This window comes from Pan troglodytes, chromosome 2 (assembly GCF_028858775.2).
Source record: "Pan troglodytes isolate AG18354 chromosome 2, NHGRI_mPanTro3-v2.0_pri, whole genome shotgun sequence".
NCBI lineage: Eukaryota > Metazoa > Chordata > Mammalia > Primates > Hominidae > Pan > Pan troglodytes.
In genome coordinates, this window is record NC_086015.1 from 68,482,996 (window position 1) to 68,510,884 (window position 27,889).

General features: G+C 39.9%; 1 protein-coding gene across 4 annotated transcripts in view; it reads right to left on the reverse strand.

Annotated features, from left to right (window-relative positions):
- Positions 1–426: 426 nt before the first annotated feature.
- The window catches only part of ADAMTS9 (ADAM metallopeptidase with thrombospondin type 1 motif 9), a 175,441-nt gene continuing 147,978 nt past the window's right edge, over positions 427–27,889 (reverse strand). For all 4 annotated transcript variants that reach the window (XM_003309854.6, XM_528704.8, XM_016941459.3 and 1 more), the window contains 4 exons: positions 26,687–26,778; positions 20,725–20,829; positions 9,713–9,807; positions 427–1,890 (listed from right to left, as the gene is read on the reverse strand). In XM_003309854.6, coding sequence (XP_003309902.2) covers positions 9,718–9,807; positions 20,725–20,829; positions 26,687–26,778 — 287 coding nt within the window. In that variant the 3' untranslated portion in view covers positions 427–1,890; positions 9,713–9,717. The remainder of the gene's footprint in view (positions 1,891–9,712; positions 9,808–20,724; positions 20,830–26,686; positions 26,779–27,889) is intronic.

Genomic DNA, 27,889 nt, shown 5'->3' on the forward strand with positions numbered 1-27,889 from the left:
TTTTGTGGTTGTGAGGATGAAGTGAAACAATAAAAGTGAAAGGCCTGGCATATGGTGGCTGTTCGATGATCATTTGCTTCTAGTAGACATGTTTAAAAAGCTCTCTTTTTTCACTGGACACCATACAGGGTAAGAACTACGCACAAAATGAACAATTAAGCACCCAAAGCCCACCTAAATATTTTGTTTTTTTGCTCATTTGTTTCCCAAGAGGGGTAAGTTCCCAGTTTCCAGAAGAACCACTTTAATTGACTTGCATGATGAAAAGACAGATCTTATGGACAAGCCCCATCCCCATCTGTCTCTAGAATGGCAATTGTAATAAATGAAATAAATAAAATCTTCACTTCTTCTCCATCTGGAAACTAGAGACATTTTTACTCCAACTTGACTCAAGAGTCCAGAAACTATGTGAAACACAAATGGTTTGGGTGTGGTGATGTATTTATTCATAATATATTTTCAGAACACATTAATAATGGAGAATAACACTTATTCATATACTGAATATAACTTTTCCTGGAGCACTCTAGAGCTTGTTTGGAGTTGGAGAATACTGCCAGGCTTTTCCTAATCTCTTTGGTCTTTGGAAGTGGGCAGGGTTTCTCAAACCAAGTGTCTTCCATGGGCCATTGGCAAAGGCTTCCCTTCATCAGCTTGGAGGGGCAGAAAGACCATGGCTTCAGCACTTCCATTTTGGAAAGAAGTAACAAAAAAGTGAATTAATGAGCAATCGGAAAGACTCAAAGCATTTTGTACTCCACAGTTCATTTCTTCACACAAACGTCCATTACTGCAGCGGGCATGAAAACCGGCAGGGTGTTAGGCTCATGGCCTGAAGAGAAGTCACATCACCAGCCGATGTTTTCATGCAAAAGGCAATTGTGATGATTCAGAACCTGGTTCTGAATTTCTCCAGGTGTGCTCGTGAGCTGAAGGTCACGCCCATTCTGTGCATCCTGTGTCTTTCTACTGGTAAACTTGGATGTCATTTTAGAGTATCTTGGCAAAATGGTGAGAGGATCTCACTTTCCCAATATCACTCTGTAATGAAGCTGCTTGGGGGATCCTCCATTTGATTGTGGAGAGACCAAGGCACCGTGGGCTGAAGCAACGAATATTAACAACACTAACAACAATAAGGATAAAGTCTAAGTCTCTTCCAAAAAAGGCATATCCAAAAATAAGGGTAAAGAGCTGGTCTTATTTCATCCAAGTGATTCTGTGCACTGGAAATTGTCCTTCTGTTCCTCCCTTTCATTAAAAGTGTTTATATTTCTGAGTCGGATGATCATTTAAATACATACAATATTAGCACCAAGGCAGCATATTTTTTTCCCAGAGATCACATGAAACTGAATACTTATTTAACATAGTTAATAGTTGGTACAATCTGTGATATCACTAACATACTTATTGGCTGATACTTGCCTAGAAATGCCAAAAATATCTTTTATACAACTCTTATAGCACCTTGATGATGGCTAGATTGTTTTAAAAAAATTCATTTTAAAAAAGTAACAATAAAACATTTACAGATGAAAAGTAAACAATAGTGTACCGTGATAATGAAGGATCACTTTGTCATATTACTACATGCAAAGGCAGTCATAATAGAATCATTTTACATACAAAAATATTACATCACAATAAATAATTTCAAACATAAATATTAAACTTTACATCATTAGGATAGTCTACATATATACATACATATATCTGTATATATGTATGTGTATATATGTATATATGTATATGTACACACATTTACACACACAAGCATACAAGTCACACACAAACACACACACACATACACATGCACCCAAATTAAGGTGGAGGTATTGCATTACTATCCTTCATCCATCCATAATGGCTTCCTCTTCAAAGCACCTGAAATAAACAAACCAGAAAATATAAACCTTCTGCCTCAAATACTGCAAGTTAAGAATAGGCAACTGATAAATTTTTACATATAGAATTTAAAATTAACACTTATTATTTTCTCTAGATTTTATTTTTATTTTTTCTGAGTCACAGTCTCACTCTGTCACCGAGGCTGGAGTGCAATGGCATGATCATGGCTTGCTTCAGCCTTGACCTCCTGGGCAAGCAATCCTCCCATCTCAGCCTCCCAAGTAGCTGGGTCTACAGGTGCAAACCATCATGCCCAGCTAATTAAAATTTTTTTTTTTTTTTTTTTTTTTTTTTTGCAGAAATGGGAGTGTCACTATGTTGCCCAGCTGGTCTCAAAATCCTGGACTCAAGTAATCCTCCTGCCTCAGCCTCCTAAAGTGCTGGGATTATAGGCATGAACCACCATGCTGGCCCTAGATTTTAAAAGTAATGTTTCTTTGCTGTAAGAAACTTGGAGGTTTCAGGGAAGTAATAAACAATAAAATTTAAAAACCCACTAGCCTGAAATCCCCCCACCTGAGATAACTGCTCTTCATATATTGGTATTTTGGTATTTCCTTCTAGTCTTTTTTCTATAAATATATGTTTATATACGTAAATATTGTATATATGTGCTATATAAAATTTATCTTCTTAGATACAAAATATATAAAGTACATATATAATGGTGATCTCTAGTGGATACCTGCTGATTTTTCCATGCCTCCATCCCATCTCCCCCTTTCTGATAACAAAATGCCTTCTTGTCCTTTGGGAACCATCCCTCTTCCAACTGAAGCTGTCAATCACCTGACTCTAGGTGGGTACATGATCTCAGATCCTTGGATGTTGTGATTTGTTCAAAAGTGACCATGCGACCTAACCAGAGCTAAACAGAGTTATTTTGCAGAATGCATGCTAGGGGATGAGTGTTTACTTGAATCATAAGTTGGAAGAATGATGTAATCCTAGAGCTGCCCAGGACCATGGTGTGGGGGGCAATGATCTGCCTGAGAATGAATCCATTTAAGAGGCAATCATTGCTGATTGATGAAGAAAGAGAGTACTGATGACTGAACTTCTGGATCTAGCCATGCCTGAAGCTAGAATACTTCTTGGATATCTCAGTTACTTAAGATAACAAATGTCCTTCATTTCCTTAGCTCCTTGTAACAGAAATAATCCAAAATGTCAAATAGGCACTCTTGTATCAGGATCTTCAAGAGCCTTACACGGTAATGGGCTACTGGAAGCTTGAGGGAAGATGCAGGAGGGTCACATGAATTGGTTGAGCTCATTCCTTGCAGCTGAAGACATGGGGATGATAAAAAGACTGACCAGTTCCATCTTTTACTCAGCAGAAGAATCACTTTCTGGCATAATGTACTCAGGTCAGGGATTGCCGAACTTTAACATGCATGACTCCTGTGGACTTTGTTAAAATGCAGATTCTGATTTCACAGGTATAGGGTGAGGCCTGACATTGTGCATTTCTAACAAGTTCCTAGGTAAAGCTGATCGAGCTGATTCTTGGACCACACTATGAGTAACAGGGGTGTGGCACAGTGGAGTGATTAAGAGCACTGGCTTTAGTGTGGGACACTCCGAGTTCTGCCGAGGGAATTTATCATTACCTTTTCTTTTTTTTTTTTTTTTTTGAGACCGAGGCTTACTCTGTCACCCAGGCTGGAGTGCAGTGGCGTGGCGTGGTCTTGGCTGACTGCAACCTCTGTCTCCCAGGTTAAAGCCATTCTCCTGCCTCAGGCTCCCAAGTAGCTAGGACTACAGGCATGTGCCAACACACCCAGCTAAATTTTGAATTTATAGTAGAGATGGGGTTTCACCATGTTGGCCAGACTAGTCTCAAACTCCTGACCTCAAGTGATCTGCCTGCCACAGCTTCCCAAAATGCTGGAATTACAGGCATGAGCCACCGTGCCCAGCTTCATCATGATCTTAAGCAAGTTACTTAATTGTTGTGGGCCTCAGCTTCCTCATATGTAAAATAGCAGCTCCTCCACACAGTTTTGTTGTGAGGATTCAATGAAATATTGCTCAACAAATGCCACTGTGGTTTTACTATTACATTCTTGGGATGTATTTCTCAAAGGATGAGCTGTGATTCACTTGCATTAGAATTCTCTGTATTAAAATTACAGATCCCTGAATCCACCAGAGACCTAATGAAGCAGGACCCCTAGAGATGCAGCCCAATAAACAGCCTTTTAAATAAGCTCTGCAAAGAGCTGGTACCAATCCTATTGAAACAATTTTGTAAAAATCGAAGAAGAGATATTCCTTCCTAACTCATTCTATGAAACCTCTATCATCCTGATACCAATACCTGGCAAAGACACAAGAAAAAAAGAAAACTACAGACTAATATCCCTGACGAACACTGACATGAAAATCCTCAACAAAATACTAGCAAACTGAATCCAGCAACATACCAAAAAGATAATCTACCATGATCGAGTGGACTTTATTCTTGGCAGGCAAGGATCATTCAACATATGCAAATCAATAAATGTGATTCACCACACAAACAATTAAAAACAAAAACAATATGACCATATCAATAGATGCAGAAAAAGCATTAGATAAAATCCAACATCCCTTCATGATAAAAACCTACAAGGCATAAGACATCAAAAGAACACACCTCAAAATAAAAGCCATCTCTAACAAACCCACAGCCAATATCATACTTAACAGGCAAAAGTTGGAAGCATTCCTCCTAAGAATTGGAACAAGACAAGAATGTGTACTCTCACCACTCCTATTCAACATAGTATTGGAAATCTTAGCCAGAGCAATCGGGCAAGAGAAAGAAAGAAAAGACATCAAAAGAGGAAAAGAGGAAGTCAAATTATCTTCCTTCACTGACAATATGATTCTATACAAAGAAAACCCTAAATATTCTACCAAAAGATTCCTAGACCTGAAAAATGACTTCAGTAAATTTTCAGGGTGCAAAATAAATGTACAAAAATCAGAAGCATTTCTATACACAAATAACATTCAAGCTGAGAACCAAATCAAGAATGCAATCCAATTTACAGTCACCACAAAAAGAATAAAATACCTAGGAATACATCTAACCAAGCAGGTAAAAGAGCTCTACAAGGAGAATTATAAACATTGCTTAAGGAAATCATAGATGACACAAATAGAAAAACGTTCCATGCTCATCTATTGGAAGAATCAATAGCATTAAAATGTCCATACTGCCCAAAGAAATACACAGATTCAACAAAATTCCCATCAAATTACCAATGTTATTCTTTACAGTGTTAGAAGAAGAACTATTCTAAAATTGATATGGAACCAAAGCAGAGCCTAAAAGCGAAAGCAATCCTAAGCAAAAAGAACGAAGCCTGTGATTTTTGTACATTGATTTTGTATCCTGAGACTTTGCTGAAGTTGCTTATCAGCTTAAGGAGATTTTGGGCTGAGACGATGGGGTTTTCTAGATAAACAATCATGTCATCTGCAAACAGGGACAATTTGACTTCCTCTTTTCCTAATTGAATACCCTTTATTTCCTTCTCCTGCCTGATTGCCCTGGCCAGAACTTCCAACACTATGTTGAAAAGGAGCGGTGAGAGAGGGCATCCCTGTCTTGTGCCAGTTTTCAAAGGGAATGCTTCCAGTTTTTGCCCATTCAGTATGATATTGGCTGTGGGTTTGTCATAGATAGCTCTTATTATTTTGAAATACGTCCCATCAATACCTAATTTATTGAGAGTTTTTAGCATGAAGGGTTGTTGAATTTTGTCAAAGGCTTTTTCTCCATCTATTGAGATAATCATGTGGTTTTTGTCTTTGGCTCTGTTTATATGCTGGATTACATTTATTGATTTGTGTATATTGAACCAGCCTTGCATCCCAGGGATGAAGCCCACTTGATCATGGTGGATAAGCTTTTTGATGTGCTGCTGGATTCGGTTTGCCAGTATTTTATTGAGGATTTTTGCATCAATGTTCATCAAGGATATTGGTCTAAAATTCTCTTTTTTGGTTGTGTCTCTGCCCGGCTTTGGTATCAGAATGATGCTGGCCTCATAAAATGAGTTAGGGAGGATTCCCTCTTTTTCTATTGATTGGAATAGTTTCAGAAGGAATGGTACCAGTTCCTCCTTGTACCTCTGGTAGAACTCGGCTGTGAATCCATCTGGTCCTGGACTCTTTTTGGTTGGTAAACTATTGATTATTGCCACAATTTCAGCTCCTGTTATTGGTCTATTCAGAGATTCAACTTCTTCCTGGTTTAGTCTTGGGAGAGTGTATGTGTCGAGGCACCAACAACAGACAAACAGAGAGCCAAATCATGAGTGAACTCCCATTCACAATTGCTTCAAAGAGAATAAAATACCTAGGAATCCAACTTACAAGGGATGTGAAGGACCTCTTCAAGGAGAACTACAAACCACTGCTCAAGGAAATAAAAGAGGATACAAACAAATGGAAGAACATTCCATGCTCATGGGTAGGAAGAATCAATATCGTGAAAATGGCCATACTGCCCAAGGTAATTTACAGATTCAATGCCATCCCCATCAAGCTACCAATGACTTTCTTCACAGAATTGGAAAAAACTACTTTAAAGTTCATATGGAACCAAAAAAGAGCCCGCATCGCCAAGTCAATCCTAAGCCAAAAGAACAAAGCTGGAGGCATCACACTACCTGACTTCAAACTATACTACAAGGCTACAGTAACCAAAACAGCATGGTACTGGTACCAAAACAGAGATATAGATCAATGGAACAGAACAGAGCCCTCAGAAATAATGCTGCTTACCTACAACTATCTGATCTTTGACAAACCTGACAAAAACAAGCAATGGGGAAAGGATTCCCTATTTAATAAATGGTGCTGGGAAAACTGGCTAGCCATATGTAGAAAGCTGAAACTGGATCCCTTCCTTACACCTTATACAAAAATCAATTCAAGATGGATTAAAGATTTAAACGTTAGACCTAAAACCATAAAAACCCTAGAAGAAAACCTAGGCATTACCATTCAGGACATAGGCGTGGGCAAGGACTTCATGTCCAAAACACCAAAAGCAATGGCAACAAAAGCCAAAATTGACAAATGGGATCTAATTAAACTAAAGAGCTTCTGCACAGCAAAAGAAACTACCATCAGAGTGAACAGGCAACCTACAACATGGGAGAAAATTTTTGCAACCTACTCATCTGACAAAGGGCTAATATCCAGAATCTACAATGAACTCAAACAAATTTACAAGAAAAAAACAAACAACCCCATCAAAAAGTGGGCGAAGGACATGAACAGACACTTCTCAAAAGAAGACATTTATGCAGCCAAAAAACACATGAAAAAATGCTCATCATCACTGGCCATCAGAGAAATGCAAATCAAAACCACTATGAGATATCATCTCACACCAGTTAGAATGGCAATCATTCAAAAGTCAGGAAACAACAGGTGCTGGAGAGGATGTGGAGAAATAGGAACACTTTTACACTGTTGGTGGGACTGTAAACTAGTTCAACCATTGTGGAAGTCAGTGTGGCGATTCCTCAGGGATCTAGAACTAGAAATACCATTTGACCCGGCCATCCCATTACTGGGTGTATACCCAAATGACTATAAATCATGCTGCTATAAAGACACATGCACACGTATGTTTATTGCGGCATTATTCACAATAGCAAAGACTTGGAACCAACCCAAATGTCCAACAATGATAGACTGGATTAAGAAAATGTGGCACATATACACCATGGAATACTATGCAGCCATAAAAAATTATGAGTTCATGTCCTTTGTAGGGACATGGATGAAATTGGAAACCATCATTCTCAGTAAACTATCGCAAGAACAAAAAACCAAACACCGCATATTCTCACTCATAGGTGGGAATTGAACAATGAGATCACATGGACACAGGAAGGGGAATATCACACCCTGGGGACTGTGGTGGGGAGAGGGAGGGGGGAGGGATAGCATTGGGAGATATACCTAATGCTAGATGACGAGTTAGTAGGTGCAGCACACCAGCATGGCACATGTATACATATGTAACTAACCTGCACAATGTGCACATGTACCCTAAAACTTAAAGTATAATAATAATAAAAAAAAGAAGTTCTTTGTAATTCAAAAAAAAAAAAAAAAAAAAAACGAAGCCAGAGGTATCATATTACTGGACTTCAAACTCTACTCTAAGGCAGCAAACTAAAGGTAACCAAAACAGCATGGTACTGGTACTAAAATAGACATATAAATTAATGGAACAGAATAAGGAACCCAGAAATAAAGCTATACATCTATAACCAACTGGACTTCAACACAATCAACAAAAATAAACAATGGGGAAAGCACACCCTATAATAAACGGTGCTGGAAAAACTGGCTAGCCATATACAGAAGAATGAATTTGAACTCTTACCTCTTACCATATACAAAAAATAACTCAGGATACATTAAAGACTTAAATGTAAGACTTCAAAACATAAAAATTCTAGAAGAAAACCCAGGAAATACTCTTCTGAACATTGGCCTAGGCAAACAAATTATGACTAAGTCCTCAAAAGCAAATGCAACAAAATGAAAATTGATAATGGAGACCTAACTAAATTAAAGAGCTTCTGCACATCAAAAGAAACTATCAACAGAATAAATGGACAATCTACAGAATAGGAGAAAACATTTTTAACCTATACATTTGATAAAGGAATAATATCCAGAACCTATAATGAACTTAAGCAAATCAACAAGAAAAAAACAAATAACCCTATTAAAAAGTGGGCAAAGGACATGGACAGACACTTCTCAAAAGAAGACACACAAGCAGCCAACAAATATAAGAAAAAATGCTGAACATCACTTATCATCACAGAAATGCAAGTCAAAACCACACTGAGATAACATCTCATGCCAATCAGAATGGCTATTCTTAAAAAGTAAAAAGATAACAGATATTGGTGAGATTGCAGAGAAAAATGGAATACACTGTTGGTGGGACTGTAAATTAGTTCAACCTTTGTGAAAAGCAATTTGGAGAGTTCTTAAAGAACTAAAAATAGAACTACCATTTGACCCAGCAATCCATTACTGGGTATATATCAAAAAGAAAATAAATCATTCAACCAAAAAGACACCTGCACTCACATGTTTATTGCAGCACTATTCACAATAGCAAAAGTGGAATCAACCTAGGTACCCATTAATGGTGGACTGGATTTTAAAAATGTGGTCTGTATACCTGATGAAATACTATGCAGCCATAAAAAAATAATGAAATCATGTCCTTTGCAGCAATATGGATGCAGCTGAAGGCCATTTTCCTAAGTGAATTAACACAGAAACAAAAAATCAAATACCATATGTTCTTGCTTATAAGTGGGAGTGGAACACTGGGTACACATGGACATAAAGATTGAAATAATGGACACTGGTGACTCCAAAAGGGAGGAGGAAGGGAAGGGAAACCTATCTATTGGATACTACTTTCACTATTTGGGTGATGGGTTCAAACGAAGCCTACATCTCAACACACTATATCAGTGTAACAAACTTGCCCATGTACCTCCTGAATCTAAAATCTAAAAGCAAATAAATAAATAGGCCAGCTCTGTAGAGGGGAAGCCATGTCTAATGGCAGAGAACTGATGGCTTCAGTCACGTGAGGACAGAGGAGCAGGAGATAAAAAGGTAGAACTGTATTGGGTCAGCTTCAAGATGCTTAACTGTAACCCTGCCTGATCCTCCCACATTTGCTCATATAGGCTACAGAAAAAAATAAAAGACAAATACACAGACAGACAGACATAGGACTACTTACCTTAGCTATAAAACTCGCACCTCCAGGCCAGTACCAGAGGATGGAGTGCATTTCCCACAGTAACCACCGCATTTCCCTACGACTCGGGTACCATCCTGCAAGGAGATGCATCATGTTAGCCTACCTGCTTGGTTAATGCTTTCAGGGCCTGCACTGGCTTTTTGGGAAAACGTTCTTATACACACAGTAAACAGGCCTTCTGAACTGACGTGAAGTGCAACATACTCACCATGGTCTAAAGCAGGGGCTGGCAAACTTCAGCCTGTGAGCCAAATCCAGCCCACCACCTGTTTCTGTATGGCTTGCAAGCTAAGGATGATTTTTATATTTTTAAATAATTGAGAAAAAGTAAACCAAAAATTATATTTCTTGACACGTAAAATCATATGAAATTCAAATTTCAGTGTCTATTAATAAAGTTTTATTGGAATACAGCCACATTCATTAATTTACCTGATGTCTATAGCTGCTTTCATGCTGCAAAAAGAGAACTGAGTCTCAGCTTCATACTGCTTCTTGGTGCACAACAAATCACAGTGACATTGTTTTAATGTGAAAGTGTTTTGAGTGATGTGTGTATTGCTAGATCATTACAATTTATGTGCTTATTACCAGTGTATACCATTATGACAAATCAAGAAAAGAAGAGAAAGGTAGACTTTGAATGTTGCACTTTTAAGGTACAATGGCATGTGGATTATTTTGTTATCAAATTTAGATGACAAAGGATTGTGATTATTATGAAATGACACTATAGCTGTGCTAAAAGAATACAATATATATCATCACCAAACTACATACTCATCACAATATTCCCAACTCACAGAAAAACAATGGTCAAAAATTTAGAAAATTTAAAATATAAAATTAAAAAACATGAAAATGAGTAAGTTTCCAAGTTGCTCATTTGTTAGCCAAGCAAGGAAAACAATTTACCAATGGTGAGTTCATTAAATCCTGTTTAACAGCAACATCTGAAGAAATGTGTCCAGAGAAAATAAACTTAACTACTCTTTTGGCAAGGACTATTGCTTGAAAAGCTAATAACATTGGGAACCACATTAACAGTCAATTAAAAAAACAAAGCAGATTATTTTGAGTGGTTTTCACTGGCTCTTAATGGGTCCACACATATTACTGATGTTATTCAGGTGTTATCATTTCTTTGAGGAGAAAATGCCCAGTCTGAAGTGACTAAAGAATTAGACTCTATGAAGAGTCTAGTGGAACTAGTGGAATAGTGGAACAATTTGTGGAATAGTGGAATAGTTTATGGAACAAGTACAGGTGAGAATATTTCAAAAAGGTTGGGAAAGAACTGCAGAACAACTGAAGTGGAATCTGCTAAGATGTGTTGACAACTGATGGTAGTAAAAATATGTGTGGAGCATAAAAAGCTTTAATTGGACAAATTTACAAAACTTGTGAAACTGTTAGATGTTTAAAGCCTATGGTTATTCACTGTATTATTCATTTGCAGGTACTTTGTGGAAAATATTTGACCTATCAAGTGCTATAGAACTAGTAGTGTCAATAGTGGACTTTATTTTCTACCACGGACTTACCCATCATCCATTTTGTGAATTTTTTTGTCAGAACTGAAAGCTCAATACCTTGACTTTTCCTACTACACAGCAATTTGATGGCTTAGCAGTGGGGTAAAGTTTTATTTTGATTTTTGAGCTCAGGGTCAAGATTAAAGTTTTTTGAACTACAACTGCTCTCAATCACTGTAATTCAACACTTAATGGCTCTGAATATTAGCTTTTGCTTCAGAGTTGATCATGTTTCTCAATGGATTGTACCTAAAATTACAAGGCAAAACTGTTCTTATAGGCAAAACTTATACAGTGATAAAGTAATTTCATTGATAATACTGTTTGGATCACAAGTAACGTTAGATTGTTTTTTACACTTCCCATGCTGTCAAAAGTTAAAACAGGAAATGTCTTCTCTATTACACACAAATTTAAAGTGGATATATTTTCTGAGCTTAAACTGCAGTTCCAGCACTGTTTTTCAGACTTTGATATAAATGCAAAGGAAATCTTTTTATGTCAAAATCCATTTAACTAGCAATTGAGGAGCTTCAATCTCATTTTCAATTGCAAGTGATTAATATGCAATGTAGTGACACGCTAAAAGGCAACTATCAAGAGAAGACTCTAATAGAATTCTTTACATGCCTGCCAAGCCATGAATATGCTTAATTAACATTATATGGTTATGGACAGATATCAGTGTTTGGCAATATCAATGCATGTAGAAAGGCATTTAGAAAGATTGAAATACATAATATCTCATTTCACGTCAGCATTAACAGATAAACATTTACAATCTATTTTGATAATAGAGAACACTAATTAAGCGAAATATTTTCCTCCCCCAATATCCCATTCATCTCCTCAGGTGATCTGTATTAGAAAAAGCTATACTCAGTTATTATGATTGTATTGTGAATTTGACCAATAAAAAAATTTTGTGCAAATTTGTTTTCTCTCTTGACATACAAATATACCGTTGATTTTGCCTCTTGGCCCTTCAAGACTAAAATCTTTACTATCTGGCACTTTGTAGACAAAGTATGCCAACTCCTAGTCTAAAGACCTGCGCTCCATAGAGTCTGTCTTTGCCTCTGCAGATTCATCTGGTACCATTCTGTACTCAACACATGCATTTCTTTTTGTTATTCTTCTGATATGTCCCATACATTACAAGGCCTTTGCATGTGCCATTCTCTCTGATTGGAGTTCTCCTCTCTCTCCCTCTCTGTGCATACTGTATCACCTCAATTTTGGCCTGGTAAATTCTTCAGAACTCAGTTCAAAGCCCATTTCTTCTGAGAAACCTTCCTGACCTGGTTATCTGCCGCAAAGCACCCTGTAAATGGGTAATTCTTTCTTTAACATCTGTCTTCCTACTGGAATGTCAGCTCCATTATGACAAGACCAATACCTTGTTAAAACCTGGGAGTATCCAGAACCTACTACAGTGTGTGGCTCATAATGATACGAAATATACATTTGTTAAATGAATGAATGAATGAAAGGCTGAAGCTGAATTCTTCTTTTGGAAGTGTAGTTAAGAATGCCCTGCTGATCAGTTCCCCTTATGCTTTACCATGCTATGAAAAAGTCCTTCTTTAATTATGGCCTCATATTCCATTTTGTATAATTACCATGTCACATAATTCCACCCCTCCACCCTCTGCGCCTGCACAATATTGCATATTTTCCACTTCTGGAAATAACACTATGATGAACATATTTGTGCCTACATTTTAGGATTTTTTGGGGTTACATTCTCAGAACTAAGTCAAAAGTCATGAAGATTTGCTTCACACAGCTGAACTAAGAAAGCCTCTTGAAAACAATGGATAATCTCATTTTAAAAAAGGAAGATGAATACAAAAATATAATTAGAATAAATAAGTTATAGTATTTATTTTATTTTTATTTTTTTGAGACAGAGTCTTGCTCTTGTCACCCAGGCTGCAGTGCAATGGCGCAATGTCAGCTCACGGCAACCTCCACCTCCCGGGTTCAAGCGATTCTCCTGACTCAGCCTCCTGAGTAGCTGGGACCACAGGTGTGCACTACCATACCTGGCTAATTTTTGTATTTTTAGTAGAGACAGGGTTTCACCACGTTGGCCAGACTGGTCTCGAACTCCTGACCTCAACCGATCTGCTGAGATTACAGGCGTAAGCCACCGTGCCCAGCCAAGTTATAGTATTTAATAGTACAGTAGAAAAATTATATTTACCAATATAATATAAAAATATAATAAACGTTTATATAAAATTTATGTATAAAATTTATATAAAATATTTTATATATTTAATATATTTATATAATATAATATATAGTATAATGTATTATAATCTTATGTGTGATATGCTATACTATATATTAAAATAATACAATATATAGTATATAATATTATAAATATATTTACTATAGATAGTTAACAATAATTGTATATTTCAAAATAGCTAGAAGAGAAGAATTGTAATGTTCCCACCTCAAAGAAAAGATAAATGTTTGAGGTGTTGGGTATCCCACTTACCATGATTTGATTATTACATATTGTATACACGAATCAAAATATCACTAGTATAACCAAAAATATGTACAACTATGATATATCGATAAAAATACCAAAGAAAGAAAGACAAAAGAAAAACAGTGCCAGTTTAACAATAAAATAGGACAAAATAGTTTCTCTTAATTCTTAAAAATTCGTAGGCATTTGATGATGAATGGAACTGAGTTGGGAGAGTTATTTCTATCCTCCCATCTGGTCTTGGTTTTAGAGGCCTGTGGTAGTTCTGGAGCTGGCCCATACCACCAGCAACTGAATTTGATGCCAGACTAACTGGTCTTCAGTGAGGAACTTTCTCACCTGGCTTAAGTATAGGGCCAGGGCCTTCACGATACAGGCAGACAAAGAATGTCTTCTGTATCATCAAAACTTACGCTTTACTCAAACTCTCCTGACCCAGCAGAGGAGCTAACCTGAATCAGACTGCCTGCAGCTTGTACTACATCTTGAACAACCTCTTTACGCCTCAGTTCCTGGTACATCTGTAAAATAGGGATAATAATAGTACCCCCTCACGGGTTTGCTGTAAAGGAGATAATGCATGTAATGTGCTTAGCATAGTACTTGGCCTAATATATGTGCTCAATGAATATTAACTGCTATTATCATAAAGGTATTTTTAATGTGTAAATATCCATCGTAGCCTGTTTTCAGGGAAATGAGTAAAAGTCTGGGTAATTATAAAACTATAAAATTTAAAAAATAAAGCCAATACTGGATTTATACCATTACTGCTATCTCCTTAACTGGGATTCCATTATTTAATTTAGATAAAGGCTGAGCTAAAACTTATTGATCCTAAAGAATAAAAACAGCCACATGGAGCAAGTAAATACCAAAAACCCAATTGTCAAGCAGACAGTGTCTATTTCAGAAAAGAAATATATTAGAAGCACCCACTCACATTCCTTAAAACACTAATTTTTATTTCTTCATTAAAGCAGGCCTTCTAAAAATCTCTTTTCGATGATTATTTTGTTAGCCTGATTGGAGCTATTACATATAATTAAATGAATGAACCTCTGTTCCATTAAGAATAGTTTGTATTTCACACTTTTCACTAATTCTTCTATTTTTTTCAATCTATATGAGGAAGGCAGATTGGCTTCTTTGATTTAGGAAGACCAGCATACCTTTGACTGGAGTGTGCTAATTTAAAGACTTATTTAAAGTCGTCAGAGGATGCTGGTGGTAGAAGCAAGCTGAGTTGGGGGTGGAGGTGGGGATTTTGATAAGAAAATCTATACAGATAGTAATGAACAGAGATTATAATGATTATGGTATAATGTTTATAATGATTATAGGGGCTAAAATCTGCCTGGGTCAAGATTACATGCAATGAAATTTATCGTTGAATGTCCCTGAAATTGCCCATAAAACACAGCATATAGGGTTTTTTTTTTTCTGAATATAGCCCTGGACACTTATGTATATATGAACATATGCATAAATGTCTAATTTCTATAGGAATATACAGAATAAAAATTAGACTACCTAAAATGTAAATGTACGGCATTTTACGCTACTGGTGTGTGGTATGATTTTTACACTTGGTGGATAGTTGGATTTTCATAAGCTGACAGCAAGTTCGGAGGCAGCCCAGGTCGAAACATGTGAGTGGGCTGCACTGAGCATGTGTGTGTGTACACATGTGTGTTTATTTCAGGTGCCTGAACTCCACTGTTTGCAAGTGAATTGAAGGATAGGAACTGAATCCGTCTCCTCTATGGTAACACAACTTTCGTTATTTTTTAATTTCAAAGCAATTCTTTGATTTACAGCCCTTGCTCTAGCCCAGGAATGTCTGTTAGACCATATCTCTTAGAAAGATGGCCCTAGTTCTTCCCTGACCCTGAAAATTCCTCTGGCACACAAGGAAGACAAAAAGCCCTGTAAGCGCCTCTCACACCCAGCCAGGACGTGATCATCCTTTCATGCTGCCTGTCTCTGAAGGCCTATTCCAGAATCTTCTACCTGGAGGAGACCAAAATGGGTAGCTCTGAGAATGGGCATGGGGAGCTGTGGTGGAATTCTGGGTGGGGCTGAAGGGAACTTTCACATTCCGGCACATTGGAGAGTTGAGGGTATACAGCGTTGCTGGCAGAGGAGCTTGAAATTCTGACATTTTCTTTCAGCCTTCATCTCTGGGCCATGGCCTCCTTTCTGTCTGTCTGTCCCTCATGCAGATATCTAAGCAGAGTGAGGAGAAACTTTACGACCCCTAGCTGAGCTGGTGCAGCTAAAACATGTGCCCTGAAGTCCACCCCCAACCAAGGGGTGTCTCACACGACTTCTTCCTGGGGTCAGGCGGCAGCCATGTGGACAGGCTAAGCCCGGGCTTACACTGCAGTTCGATGTCCTTCCCACCAGCTATCTCAAGCCAGCTCCCTTCCTTAGTCACCTTGGCCAACTTCCGAAACAATATGGCAAACCTCAGGGCTATGAAAACGTTATAACATTAATAGCCAGTACTTGTGCTCCTGCTATTTGCCCAGTAGGATACCAACAGCTTTACATTTTTATTTCATTTATGTTTCACAATAAGTCAATGAGAAAGGGGCCACTACAGTCCCCATTTTATAGATGAACAAACTGAGTCCCCCCTCTCCCCACCCCCATTTTCCTGGAAGTTAAATAACTTGCCCAAGATGGCAGAGCCAGTGGGCACAGACTCTGGCAGTCAGATTTCAGAGTCCACGTGCTTCACCTCTGGGCTCTGCAGCCACTGACGGTTTTCACTGTGGCACCAAGGGCTGAGTTGTGGCAGGTTGGAGAGGCTGATCCCACCACCTGCTCAACTTAACATCCCAAGAATTTGACCTTATTCTCACCTTGTTATCCCAATCTCCTGGTGACAGCACAGCTGGGAGGAAGACACAGATTTAATGTATGTAAGCTGCCCAATAAATAGTAGCTATTTTAACCATAATTAGGTTAAAACCAGAGAAAGAGTGCTCTCTATTGTTCACAAGGAAGTCAACAGTGAACTTGATATTGAGACTGATTTTGACCAGTTCTGCTGTTGGAAGTGAGACAGCGTTACTGTTCTTCAAGTGGTACTGGAGATCTAGTTTTACCTGAATGAATACAGCTTTCCTTTAGTTTTGCTTGGGGAAAACATTTTATTGCCAAGGAGGTTTGGAAAATTGAGGTTTTCATTTTTTTTTCCCCCTCTGTAACTCCTGGCAGAAAAGCAAAAGAAAGTGAGGAATGATTATTTGAGAGCTGAAACAGGGCTATTTGGAAAAGAGAGTATTATAACTGGCCAGGGTCTGAGCATCCCAGAGAAGACTGGGCCACAGGCCCTCGGGGGCCAGATCGTAGTAGGTATCGAGTGGGAACAGGATATGGCACAATTCTTGAAGTGTGTTTCATGGAACCCTGGTTATTTGGGGGAAATTACAAGCTGTAACTTCGAAAAGAAGTTTTTGTGGTTGGCTTCATTTAGGTTAGTGGTTCTCAAAATGTGACTCCAGATCAGGGGCATCAGCATCACCAGGGAAATGGTTACAGATGTCAATTTCTGGCCTCTCCTCAGACTGATCATGTGGTGGGCTTTGTTTTGTTTTGTTTTGAGATGGGGTCTCACTCTGTTGCCCAGGCTGGAGTACAGTGGTACAATAACGGCTCATTGCAGCCTTGACCACCCAGGCTCATCCTCACCTCAGCCTCCTGAGTAGCTAAGACTACAGGTGCACACCACCACAGTCAGTTATTTAATTTTTTTTTTTTTTTTTTTTTTTTTTTTGTAGAGATTGGGTCTCCCTGTGTTGCCCGAGCTGGTCTTGAATTCCTGGGCTCAAGCAATCCTCCTGCCTCAGCCTTCCCAAGTGCTGGGATTATGGGCACAAGGCACTACATCTGGCCACCTGCTTGTGTTTTCACAAGCCCTGCAGGTGATGGTGAAGCACTCCTGAGTTTGAGAACCACTGCTTTAGTGGAATGCTGGCTAAAGTCACACAGGTTTATTTCCTGTATAATTTAGTCCCACCTCACATGCTAATGCTTACTGTGACTCTTCAGGAAGGAAATACAATATACTAGCATTTTCTCCCAAAAGTGTTGGGCGGTGGAAGCCTATTTTCAGGAAGCATTGCTAGGACATGCTTCTCTGGACCACACGGGGGAAGTCAGACAGCATTTCTCCAGACAGCCGGGGGCTAGAGAGGTCTCAGTCCCAGCTCCCAGATATTCATAAGGAGTACTCGACAGGCCCTGGAGATTAACTTTGAGCTCAGACTCTCTGAGCTGCCAAAGAACACCAAGATTTAAAAAAAAAAAAAAAAAAATGCCGACAGGCAATTGTCATACCCAGCTCCCTCCAGCCCAGGCATCTCCCAAAAGCCTTGGGGAACAGCCAGTGTAGTGATCATTCTTTCCATAAGGTGGCGCTCCTGGCTTTAATTATTTTTAGTTTCTGGCTGAAACGGTAGTAACTATCTAATGAATAGAATTATAATTTAGGTTACAGTTTATCTACATGGGTTTCCTACAATCACATTTTTATTTATTTATTTACTTATTTTTTTGACAGAGCCTCACTCTATCACCCAGGCTGCAGTGCAGTGGCACTAGACAGGCAAATTTTTTGGTTCTGGGTCACTGAAACATACAGTGTATTTCAAAACATCATGTTGTACACGATAAAAATATACGATTTTTATTTGTCAAGAGAAAAGAAACATAATGTATAGATTTTGGAGGGAAGGAATGGGGAAAGAACATTATAATTTCGGGGCACATTCTAAAGCTCATGCACTCTCTCTCAGCTATCTTTATTCCTTTCAGTGCAAGGAAAAATATTTAATGACTAATTTACAAGTAATCAATATGGCTATTTAGTTAATCGGATTTGAGGACATTGATTGGCTTAGATGGAGAAGAGAGAGAGTGAGATAGCTTTTTTTCACAGACACTAACTTAATCATGGCAGCTAGAAAAAGAGATCAGGAAACAGATTTTCCCGGAATGTCCCAACTGGACATTTCTCCTCTTTCTCAGGTGAGGGAGGCAGGTTGAGCTGCTTTTTTATAGTCTTATTTTGATTAGGTAGAAGTATTTGCAATAGGGTTTTCAGATTTAGAAAATAAAAATACAGGATGCTTGGTTAAGTATGAGTTTCAGATAAACAACATATACATGTTTAGTATAACTATATCCCATGTAGTGATAACAGTACACTTATTGTAAACAGTGTTCATTGTGTACTTAAAAAAAAAAAAAAAAAAGAGATGGTGTCTCACTTTGCAGCCCAGCCTGGAGTGCAGTCGCGCAATTATGGCTCACTGCCCCCTTGACATCCTGGGCTCAAGGGATCCTCCCATCTCAACCTCCAAGTAGCTGGGACTACAGGCATGCACCACCATGCCCAGCTAATTTTTAAAGTTTTTGCAAAACCAGGGTCTCACCACCTTGCCCAGGCTGTTCTCGAACTCTTAGGATCAGGCGATCCTCACTGTGTATCTGAAATTCTAATTTAACTGGGTGTCCCGTATTTTATCTGGCAGTTCTGCTTTGTAATAAAACCCTACTTTCCCAGCTCTCTTCTTTGTCTTCCCCTATTTCTGAGGCAACCCCAGGCAGGGCTCCTGGCTGAGATGGGACGGGAGAAATGGGCCATGCCTGGGTAAACTTAGACATTTTTCCACGAGCTGGGTTTCTGCCCCACATTCTCAGGACTTCAGAGGGAAGGTTGCAAGTGGCAGCGGTTTCTGACCTGGCTGTACATTTGGATCATTTGGGGAGCTTTAAATTCTACTCCTGCCAGGTCCCCCCACCCTCAGAGATTCCGATTCAGCTCATCTGTGTAGGAAGGACCTGGGCAGGTGCATTTAAAAATTCCTCAGGTGATTCTACTATACATTCACGGTGAGAAACAGTACACAGTCGACACGCTCCTCAGTTTACAATGGGGTTATGTCTCAATAAACACATCGCAAGTTGAAAATATCATTAAGTCAAGAATGCATTTAATATATCTAACTTTCTGAACATCACAGCCTAGGCTAGCCTACCTTAAATGTACTCAGAACACTTGCATTAGCCTATAGCGGGGCAAAATCATCTAACACAAAGCCTATTTTATAATAAAGTGTTGAATATTTTGTGTAATTGATTGAATACTGCACTTAGTGAAAAACAGAACGGCTGTATCGGTACCTGAAGTAGGGTTTCTACCGAGCGTGTTTTGCTTTTGAACCATGGTGAAGTTGAAAAATCAAGTGGAACCGTCGTAAGTCAGGGACCATCTGCACAGCACAGTGTTTCTCACGCTGTACTGTGCCCATCACCACCTGAGACATTGTTCAGCTGTAGACTCTGACTCACTAGGGTCTGGGACCCAGAACCTGCATTTCCAACGGGCCCCCAGGTGACACTGATGCACTGCGTAGACCACACCTTAACCACCCAGATTTTAGAGGGTGAAAAACTTATTATTGTAGACCCTGTGTATCTCTAATTCTCCAGATATATCGCTTAATAAGTTATCTGTCTTCTAGCTCCATCTGTATTTCAATTTTTCTAAATAAAAAGAAGAGGTCATTTCCCCTCGGTTCACAGAATGAACCGCAAGCTGGCTAACTGAAAGATGTCTGAGCCACACTCTCGACAGAGGCTTCTTCCTGCTTTTACCTCCCTGATTAGGTGGTTTTTCTAATTACTTGGATGGTTCATATGTTCACCTCTCGAGGAAGAATTCACCAGAAGTGAACAAGGCTCTCACACTTTAATCACGTGTAAACACTGCACCCTAGGTTTATTTCCTAAATGGTCTTCCTGACACTACAAAATGGCTTAAGTGGGAAAGCACATTCGTTTGCTCCTTCAGCACCACTACCACAGTAATAAAGACAAGAACGAAAGAAAGAAATAAAAATTCATCTCCCAACCCATCTGTAGAACCTTACCGGCGACTTCTTGATGTCAGAGACAGCATAATTCCCTTGTGATATCCATCTGGCAGATTCAGTTAAAGACAAGCCGGTTCCATAAAGGTTGATGCTAAAACGACCCTGGAAAACACGACCAACAAAAGAGATTTTCAGTCCATGTGATGTCCCCCAAAAAGCAAAGGCACAGGTGATACAATAAAAGGTACTTTGGAAAAGAGAAGGATGTTGATTAATTGTGATAGCTACTAATTATTGATGGTATTTAGTTTTGTTTGTTCAGGGCCAGCCATTCTTCATGCATCATGTTAGTCATCCTCGAAAGAGCTCTATGAAGGAGGTTTTCTTTACAGATAGGGAAACTGAGGCTTAGCGGAAGTGATTAACTTCTCCAGAATACGGTACGAGTCCAACTCACATCCTCCTGACTTCAAAGTCCTTGCTCCATTCGGCCTCCCTAACACAGCAGTCCTGATGTTGCTCACAATTATCAGATTCCTTCAGGAACAAAATGTCACAGTGTAATTTTGCTAACAAGATCTTGGTGCCAAGCTTCCTGGGCTTCCAGCTCCCTGGGGCGATTAGCACACCGCGTACTAAGCACAGCAGGGCGGGACTTCAAAGAAGAGGCGCTTTCCCTAGCACGGTCAGCAGAGGGCAGGGTTGGCCTGCTCAAGACCACCTGGGCCTGGAGGATGCGGCTTTCAGGCTCCGGTAAGGGAGATCTCCCAAACCCCTCCCCTCCGAGGGTGCCTTTCAGAACATGGCCTCTGGTGCCTCTCTCACTCTCTCTTTCAAAAATGACTCGCAAAGGCATCTGAAATACTTTCTTCTTGAGGCTTCCTACTCCACAATGAGCAGTTTCAGAGCTAAAAATATTCCAAATGAACACTCCTGATTGCTTTCTCTCTGAAACTGACAAACCAGCACTTTGTCAAAACAGTCTCTTATAAACAAGAGAGGCAAGGAGGAGCTCACAGCTGATCAGACCCGCGTGTAAATAAAGTTCTTTCACCTGTGATTAGATCCTGGCTAGATCTTTTCTCACCTCTTGGAACCTCAGTTTATTCATCTGTAAAATGGAAGGCACTAAAACTCTCTTCCCTCTGAGCACCGTACAGAGGACTAAAAGAAATCAGCTATGGCTGGCGCTTAGTAGATATGCAAAAAGATGGTATCTGTCTTACATTTTCTAATTGTTTTGTAAGTGTTCGTGTGATCTCTTCAATATAACAGTAAGCTTATTGAGAGCAGGGCCTTACTATTGCTTTGTTTATTGAATCAGCTATGGTTTGTAACATATGACTAGCCACTTAAATATTATATCCTAGCTCCTCAATTAAGATTTCCAGGACTAAGTGTAGCTTAGAGGTCTCTCAATGCCAGTTCCATAAATATTGACTAACAAAAGTTTATAAACACTTCTGGAGTGCTAGATTCCACAAGATAGAGGTGACCAGAGGACTTAGTTTGGACTAAATCAGTGGTTCTCAACAGGGCACGATTTTGACCCCAGGGGAAATCTGGCAATGTCTGGAAACATTTTTGTTTGTCACAACTGTCGGGGGCAGGGAGTGGTGCTGCTGTTGGCATCTGGTGGGTAGAGACCAAGGATGCTGCTGCGATGCACAGGACAGCCCACAACAGAGAATTCTCCAGCCCGAAAAGTGCTGAGGCTGATTGAAAACCTGGTACAAAGGGTAGATTTACCCTAGAATCTTGCTCCCTTCTTTACTTTCACCATGACCTCAGTCAGGGAGACCATCTGTAAAATGGATTAGTAAGACTTAACCTGTGAATAGGAGGTGATTAGACAGAAGACACAATGCATGTCACTCATTACCTGGCAGACAGTAGGTAATATTTAAAAAATATTTTTGGGCTGAGTGTGGTGGTTGACACCTGTAATCCTAGTACTTCGGGAGGCTGAGGCAGGTGGATCACCTGAGGCTGAGAGTTCAAGACCAGCCTGGCCCAACATGGTGAAACCCCATCTCTACTAAAAATACAAAAATTAGCTGGGCATGGTGGTGTGTGCCTGTAATCCCAGATGCTCGGGAGACTGAGGCAGGAGAATAGCTTGAGGGCAGGAAGTGTAGGTTGCAGTGAGCCCAGATTGTGCCACTGCACTCCAGCCTGGGCAACAGAGTGAGATTCCATCTCACATATATATACATATGACATTTTTATGACAATATGCTACAGAGGTTCATGGTTCTTATGTGGCAAGGCTGCCGTGCTCAGCTGTTTTTGATTGTAGCTGCACTGAAGCCCCCTCAGACACCGGATTCTGTATGTTGCATTATTCCATTGGCCATTTTCTTTTCTTTTCTTTTTTTTTTTTTTGAGACAAGGTCTCACTCTGTCACCTAGGCTGGAGTGCAGTCGCATAATTTTGGCTCACTGCAACCTCTGCCTCCCGGGTTCAAATGATTCTCCTACCTCAGCCTTCTGAGTAGCTGGGACTACAGGTGTGCACCACCACGCCCAGCTAATTTTTATTTTGGTAGAGATGGAGTTTCACCATGTTGGCCAGGCTGGTCTTGACCTCAAGTGATCCACCTCCCTCAGCCTCCCAAAGTGCTGGGATTACAGGCATGACCCACCGCACCTGCCACCCCCTCCCCCCAAAATTCTCTTATCTTACTATCATTCCTGCCCCCAGGAGTGGGTCCACATAACTCAAAGTGCCCAGGCCGTCCTAGTGCCAAGAATGTCCCTCTTTTCTCCCTCCATTCTGCTTTCCACTCAGATTGCCTGTCCCACCTGTACTGCAAGAGAAAGGAGACTTGATCTGCTTTGGAACTGAAGTTTTCCGGAGGTCTAGGCGGCTGACCCAGCTTCTTTCTGGACAATGCCCCCAGCCGACCTGGGCGTCCAGTGTCTGAACATGCTCAATATATACGTCTACTAAGTCTGCCTTCCCAGAGGGGTTGATGAACCCAGATGCAACAGGAGATCATCCTCCTCATTCTCCTTCTGCCCTTTCCAGTTTAGGGATCTGCATTTCAGCAAATGTCCTAGCTGATTGTTAGCACTCTGAAAGTTGAGTTCCACCAGAGAAGTAAAGACATAATGTTCTTTCTGGCTCTGCTCTGGGACATCTTTGCCCTTAAAGGCCTTATCTTCAAGGTCTAAAGGGCACATGAGTTGTAAATACCACCTTCTGTTGCCTATTCTAAAGAAGAGTGATTAAGAGTTATACGTTTACTAGTTGGTCCGTAAAGGTTTGCAAAAGATGTGCTTAGACCAAAGGATAATCCTGTTTTCTGTTGTACAAGAGCAAATGTTGCAGAAATCTTGCCTGAAAACAGAATCAAAAAGACATGTCTACTATCATGGATATGAATTCAGACACACTTAGGTTCAAATCCAGACTCTACTGAGCGGCAGCTGTGTAGGTTTGGGCAAATCCTCCCAATTTCTACTCCTTACCCTCCTCCTCTTTAAAAAGGAGGCATTTTCATAGAATACTGTGGTGATTTAAATGCTACATTGAGTAGACAATACTGAGTACAGTGACTAAAGCATAGACGCATAATAAATGCTAGCTATGAATACCATCAATAATAATAGTGTCACATCTACTGTCATCAGGATAAAAAATATTCTGGTTATGTTTCAAGATGAGGGCTGTCGGGGAATCCACTCTTATTAATAAATACATCCACAAAGCAATAGTGGTCAATGAGGTAAAAGAAAGAAATTCTCAAACACAACATCATTCTGCTTTGATTTCTGTGCAATCACTAGGCCAAAGGCTGAACCACCTACTCCGAAGCAGTCTCCACAATCACGCTTTCTACAAACCTTTTCCTGGAAAACTGATTTGAAAAACTCACATCTTGCATCAGTGTAGCTGGTGCTCAATATGTGTCTAAGGAATTGAATTTTTAAAGTACCCAATATGGTTTGAAGAATGAGCTGGGAAAAAATACAAATTAGCCTCTCTCAAGCTTTGGGTTTTCCCATTTAGGAATTGCTTCATTGTCAGGATTTAGCAAATCAATCAGTTCATTTGTCTCTGAATTATTAAAATAAATGAATGCAAGTTACTTTTCATTTACTTAAGCTTCCCAAAGGATGTGCATATAGAAACAAGAAAATCCTGAGACATTTGAAAAAGGCAGGACAGGGCCAATATATTAGCCACTAAAATGCAACAGATACCAATGGGGTTTTTGAAGCCATCAATTGCCCTAAAAAAAACTGTACTTCAAAAGTTTTTGATTCCTGGGTAATGGAAGAAAGGCTCTTTTTACCATTATGTCCTTTGTTTATTTTCCTTCTCTCCTGAGAGCTTCCTCTCCACTTCTCTAAAACATTTAGCAATGCTCTTCTAAAGCTTGAGGCCGAAAAAACGCCTCGTTAAAACAACGTTCAGATGTGTTTGTCTTTGGAGGTTCTCTGTAGTTGGGGGTAAATCCATCCTATGGAGACAGGGCTTGGGATTCTGAACGCGTCACAGAATCCCAGTCTTCAGACTTTTGAAGGTTCACAGGCAAAGTGAGAAACTCTTGACAGAGTTTAACAACAGCTTTGTGACGACCTCCTTTAAACCTAAGAGAAAACTGGCCAAGTTCTCCTGCCCAGAATCACTGAGTTCATTATGTTTGTCCTGCCTTCCAAGGGCAGAAGCTTCTTGTAAAGACTAACGTCTGCTTTGCAAAATTAGCCCGAGCTGATTATGACAGCCTGTTTCAAAAGACAAGCTAAAACTTGCCACGCCTCTCTCAGGCAAGAAAGTGTAGAACCACAGAATGGGCAGAAAGATTGCTGCTGAGTGGCTCCGCTGAAAAGCCATCCAACAGAAGATGATGAATTTGCACTTCTGGTCCGAACACTGCAAACTTTGTAGAACTGAAGTAGGGGTAACGGGTTGAGTCAATGACATCCACAGAGCCCCAAGCCTTGGTCCCGGCGGACTTCTAGAATATATTATTATCTCATGGATATTCGTTAACCTGTCATCCTCTCTAATAGGCTACAGATTTCTCAAGGGATGAATGTTTGTGAGTCTCCAGTAAAAAGGATGGTGCCTGGCACAAAGTGAGCACTTGAGAAAGGTCAGCTGATTTGTTGCTAAGACTATTCTAGAGCCATTTCTGACTACCATTCAGGAACCAAAGGAAACCCAGATAAGTCTAGAAAATTTTGAGATCTCCACGTCCAACTTTTATTTATTTTTCAAAAAATTGCTTTCGTGCTTACTCTGAAAATTTTAGGAAACCCGGCAAAGTTAAACATTAAATTAAAAAAAAAAAAAACCTTACCAATGCACCCAACTAATATTTTGAAAAAGTCCTTCCAGACTTTTTCTGTTTATACATTAAAAGAAAATACAGATGGGATCATACTGCATGTAGTGTTTTGCATCTTGTTTTTTCTGTCTAATCCATGTAAAGTGTTTTTCTATATCATGCAATATTCAGATTCATAAAGGCTGACAGTGGTGTGTTGGCACGTGCTTGAACTGGCTTTTGAGAGTCAACTGTCTGCCTTCTTCCTAGCCCTCCATTTAGTGACATAATGTTGACGGCTTGAAATCAATTATAGGGAGAATATTTACACCATGGCAATTGACAAATGTTACAAAGCAGAACCTTTTTTTTTTTTAGAAGTGTCAGTCATTAAATATTTACTAGCACTCCGCTGACTGTACAATATTCATTTTATTAACCACCATAATTTGTTTAACCAAGCCCTCGCTAACCGACATCTAATTTGTTTCTAAGTTGGCGTGTTTTGTTGAATGCAGAAGTTAGGCATGTAGCTATGATCATTTCCTTAGGACCCACTTTCAGGAGCTGAATTACGAGATTAGACTCCAGAGCATTTGAGAGGGTCTTGATACATGTGGCCAAACTGCCCTCTAGAGCAACTGTTCTAATCACACTCCCAGGAACAGATGCAACTGAGGATGTTCCCGGGAAAGGTGGGAGGTGAATCCCTGGCAAGGGGGAAGGCACCAAGGACATACCTGTGGGCACTTGGCAGCGCTGTAGCAATCCCCGGCTGTGGCAAAAGGGACGGGATGTCCTTCGCTTGTCCTTGCAAACTGTAAGTCAGTGGCTGTGGGGTGGAGAAGGGGTTAAAGGCAGGGGAAGGTAAGAGTGGGAGAAAGGCAAGGAAGGAACAGGACATTAACAAGGAGACAGAAGGGAAGAAGAAGAATAAGAGGGAATGGGAGAGAAAGAAGCAATGTGAAGTATTAGTGGGCAAATGGATCCAGATGCTCACTTGCTCTTTCCTCATTATATTTGTGGTTCTGCGAGCTTCACTCCCCGAGCTTCATCAGCCCCGAATGTCTGTCTCCCCACAGTATGGAAGCCAAAAAGGGGGTTTCAAATGACTTTGGAATTGATTCCTACATAAATAAATATGTGAATCACCTCACTTAAATGTAGCGTAATTGGCTGGCTGAGAACCTCCTGTTATCCTGCATCACAGGCTTCAGGCCAGGGGGAAATAAGCCAGGAAGAGAGCATTTCCAGCTACTTAGGAGCGATTCCCTGAGGTTTCCTCTGTCCTCCTGTGGCCTAGGCACTATTATTGCCAAAATGTGGCGCAATTACAACCCCCATCTTGAAATTATTAACGGCAGTTTCTCAAGTTTGGGGCTAGCCTGTAATTTTTTATTTTTTAAAGAGCCAATAAACACAAGGCTAACCCAAAGTGCACATTGTTAACCCCTACTGTAGCTCCTGAGATGAGCTCTGCACATGCAAAGGGAGGAGTTAACCTGAGAATCCTGCAAAAGCTGTCTGCCAGGGAGACTGGAGGCCAGAGGCAGGTTTCATCTTTCTGCCTCGTCTTTCAGGAATGGCCTTAATCTTCCTACAGTTCACTACACTTTGGTGAGAGGGAAATCCCAGTGCTCCATTCTGCAAGGAAAGGGGCCCTTGCCTGCTTCAGCATGTAGAAGAACCCTTGGGTCTTAGCTGGGGTGTTTTCCTAAGTGGAGAAACTGCAGACCCTCTGCCTTTACCCCTCATCATTCTAGCTCAAGGAAATTTAAAGTATCTTGGTACAAATCACGTTTAATCTATCTCAAGAGAAAAGTAATGCAATATTATGGGTATAATGTTAATGAGGAAAAATTAATTATTCATTATTTCTGTTTTTCCTTTATGCAAGGGAACATGTTGAGGTATTTTAGCTGTCTTTAACCACTCCTATGATT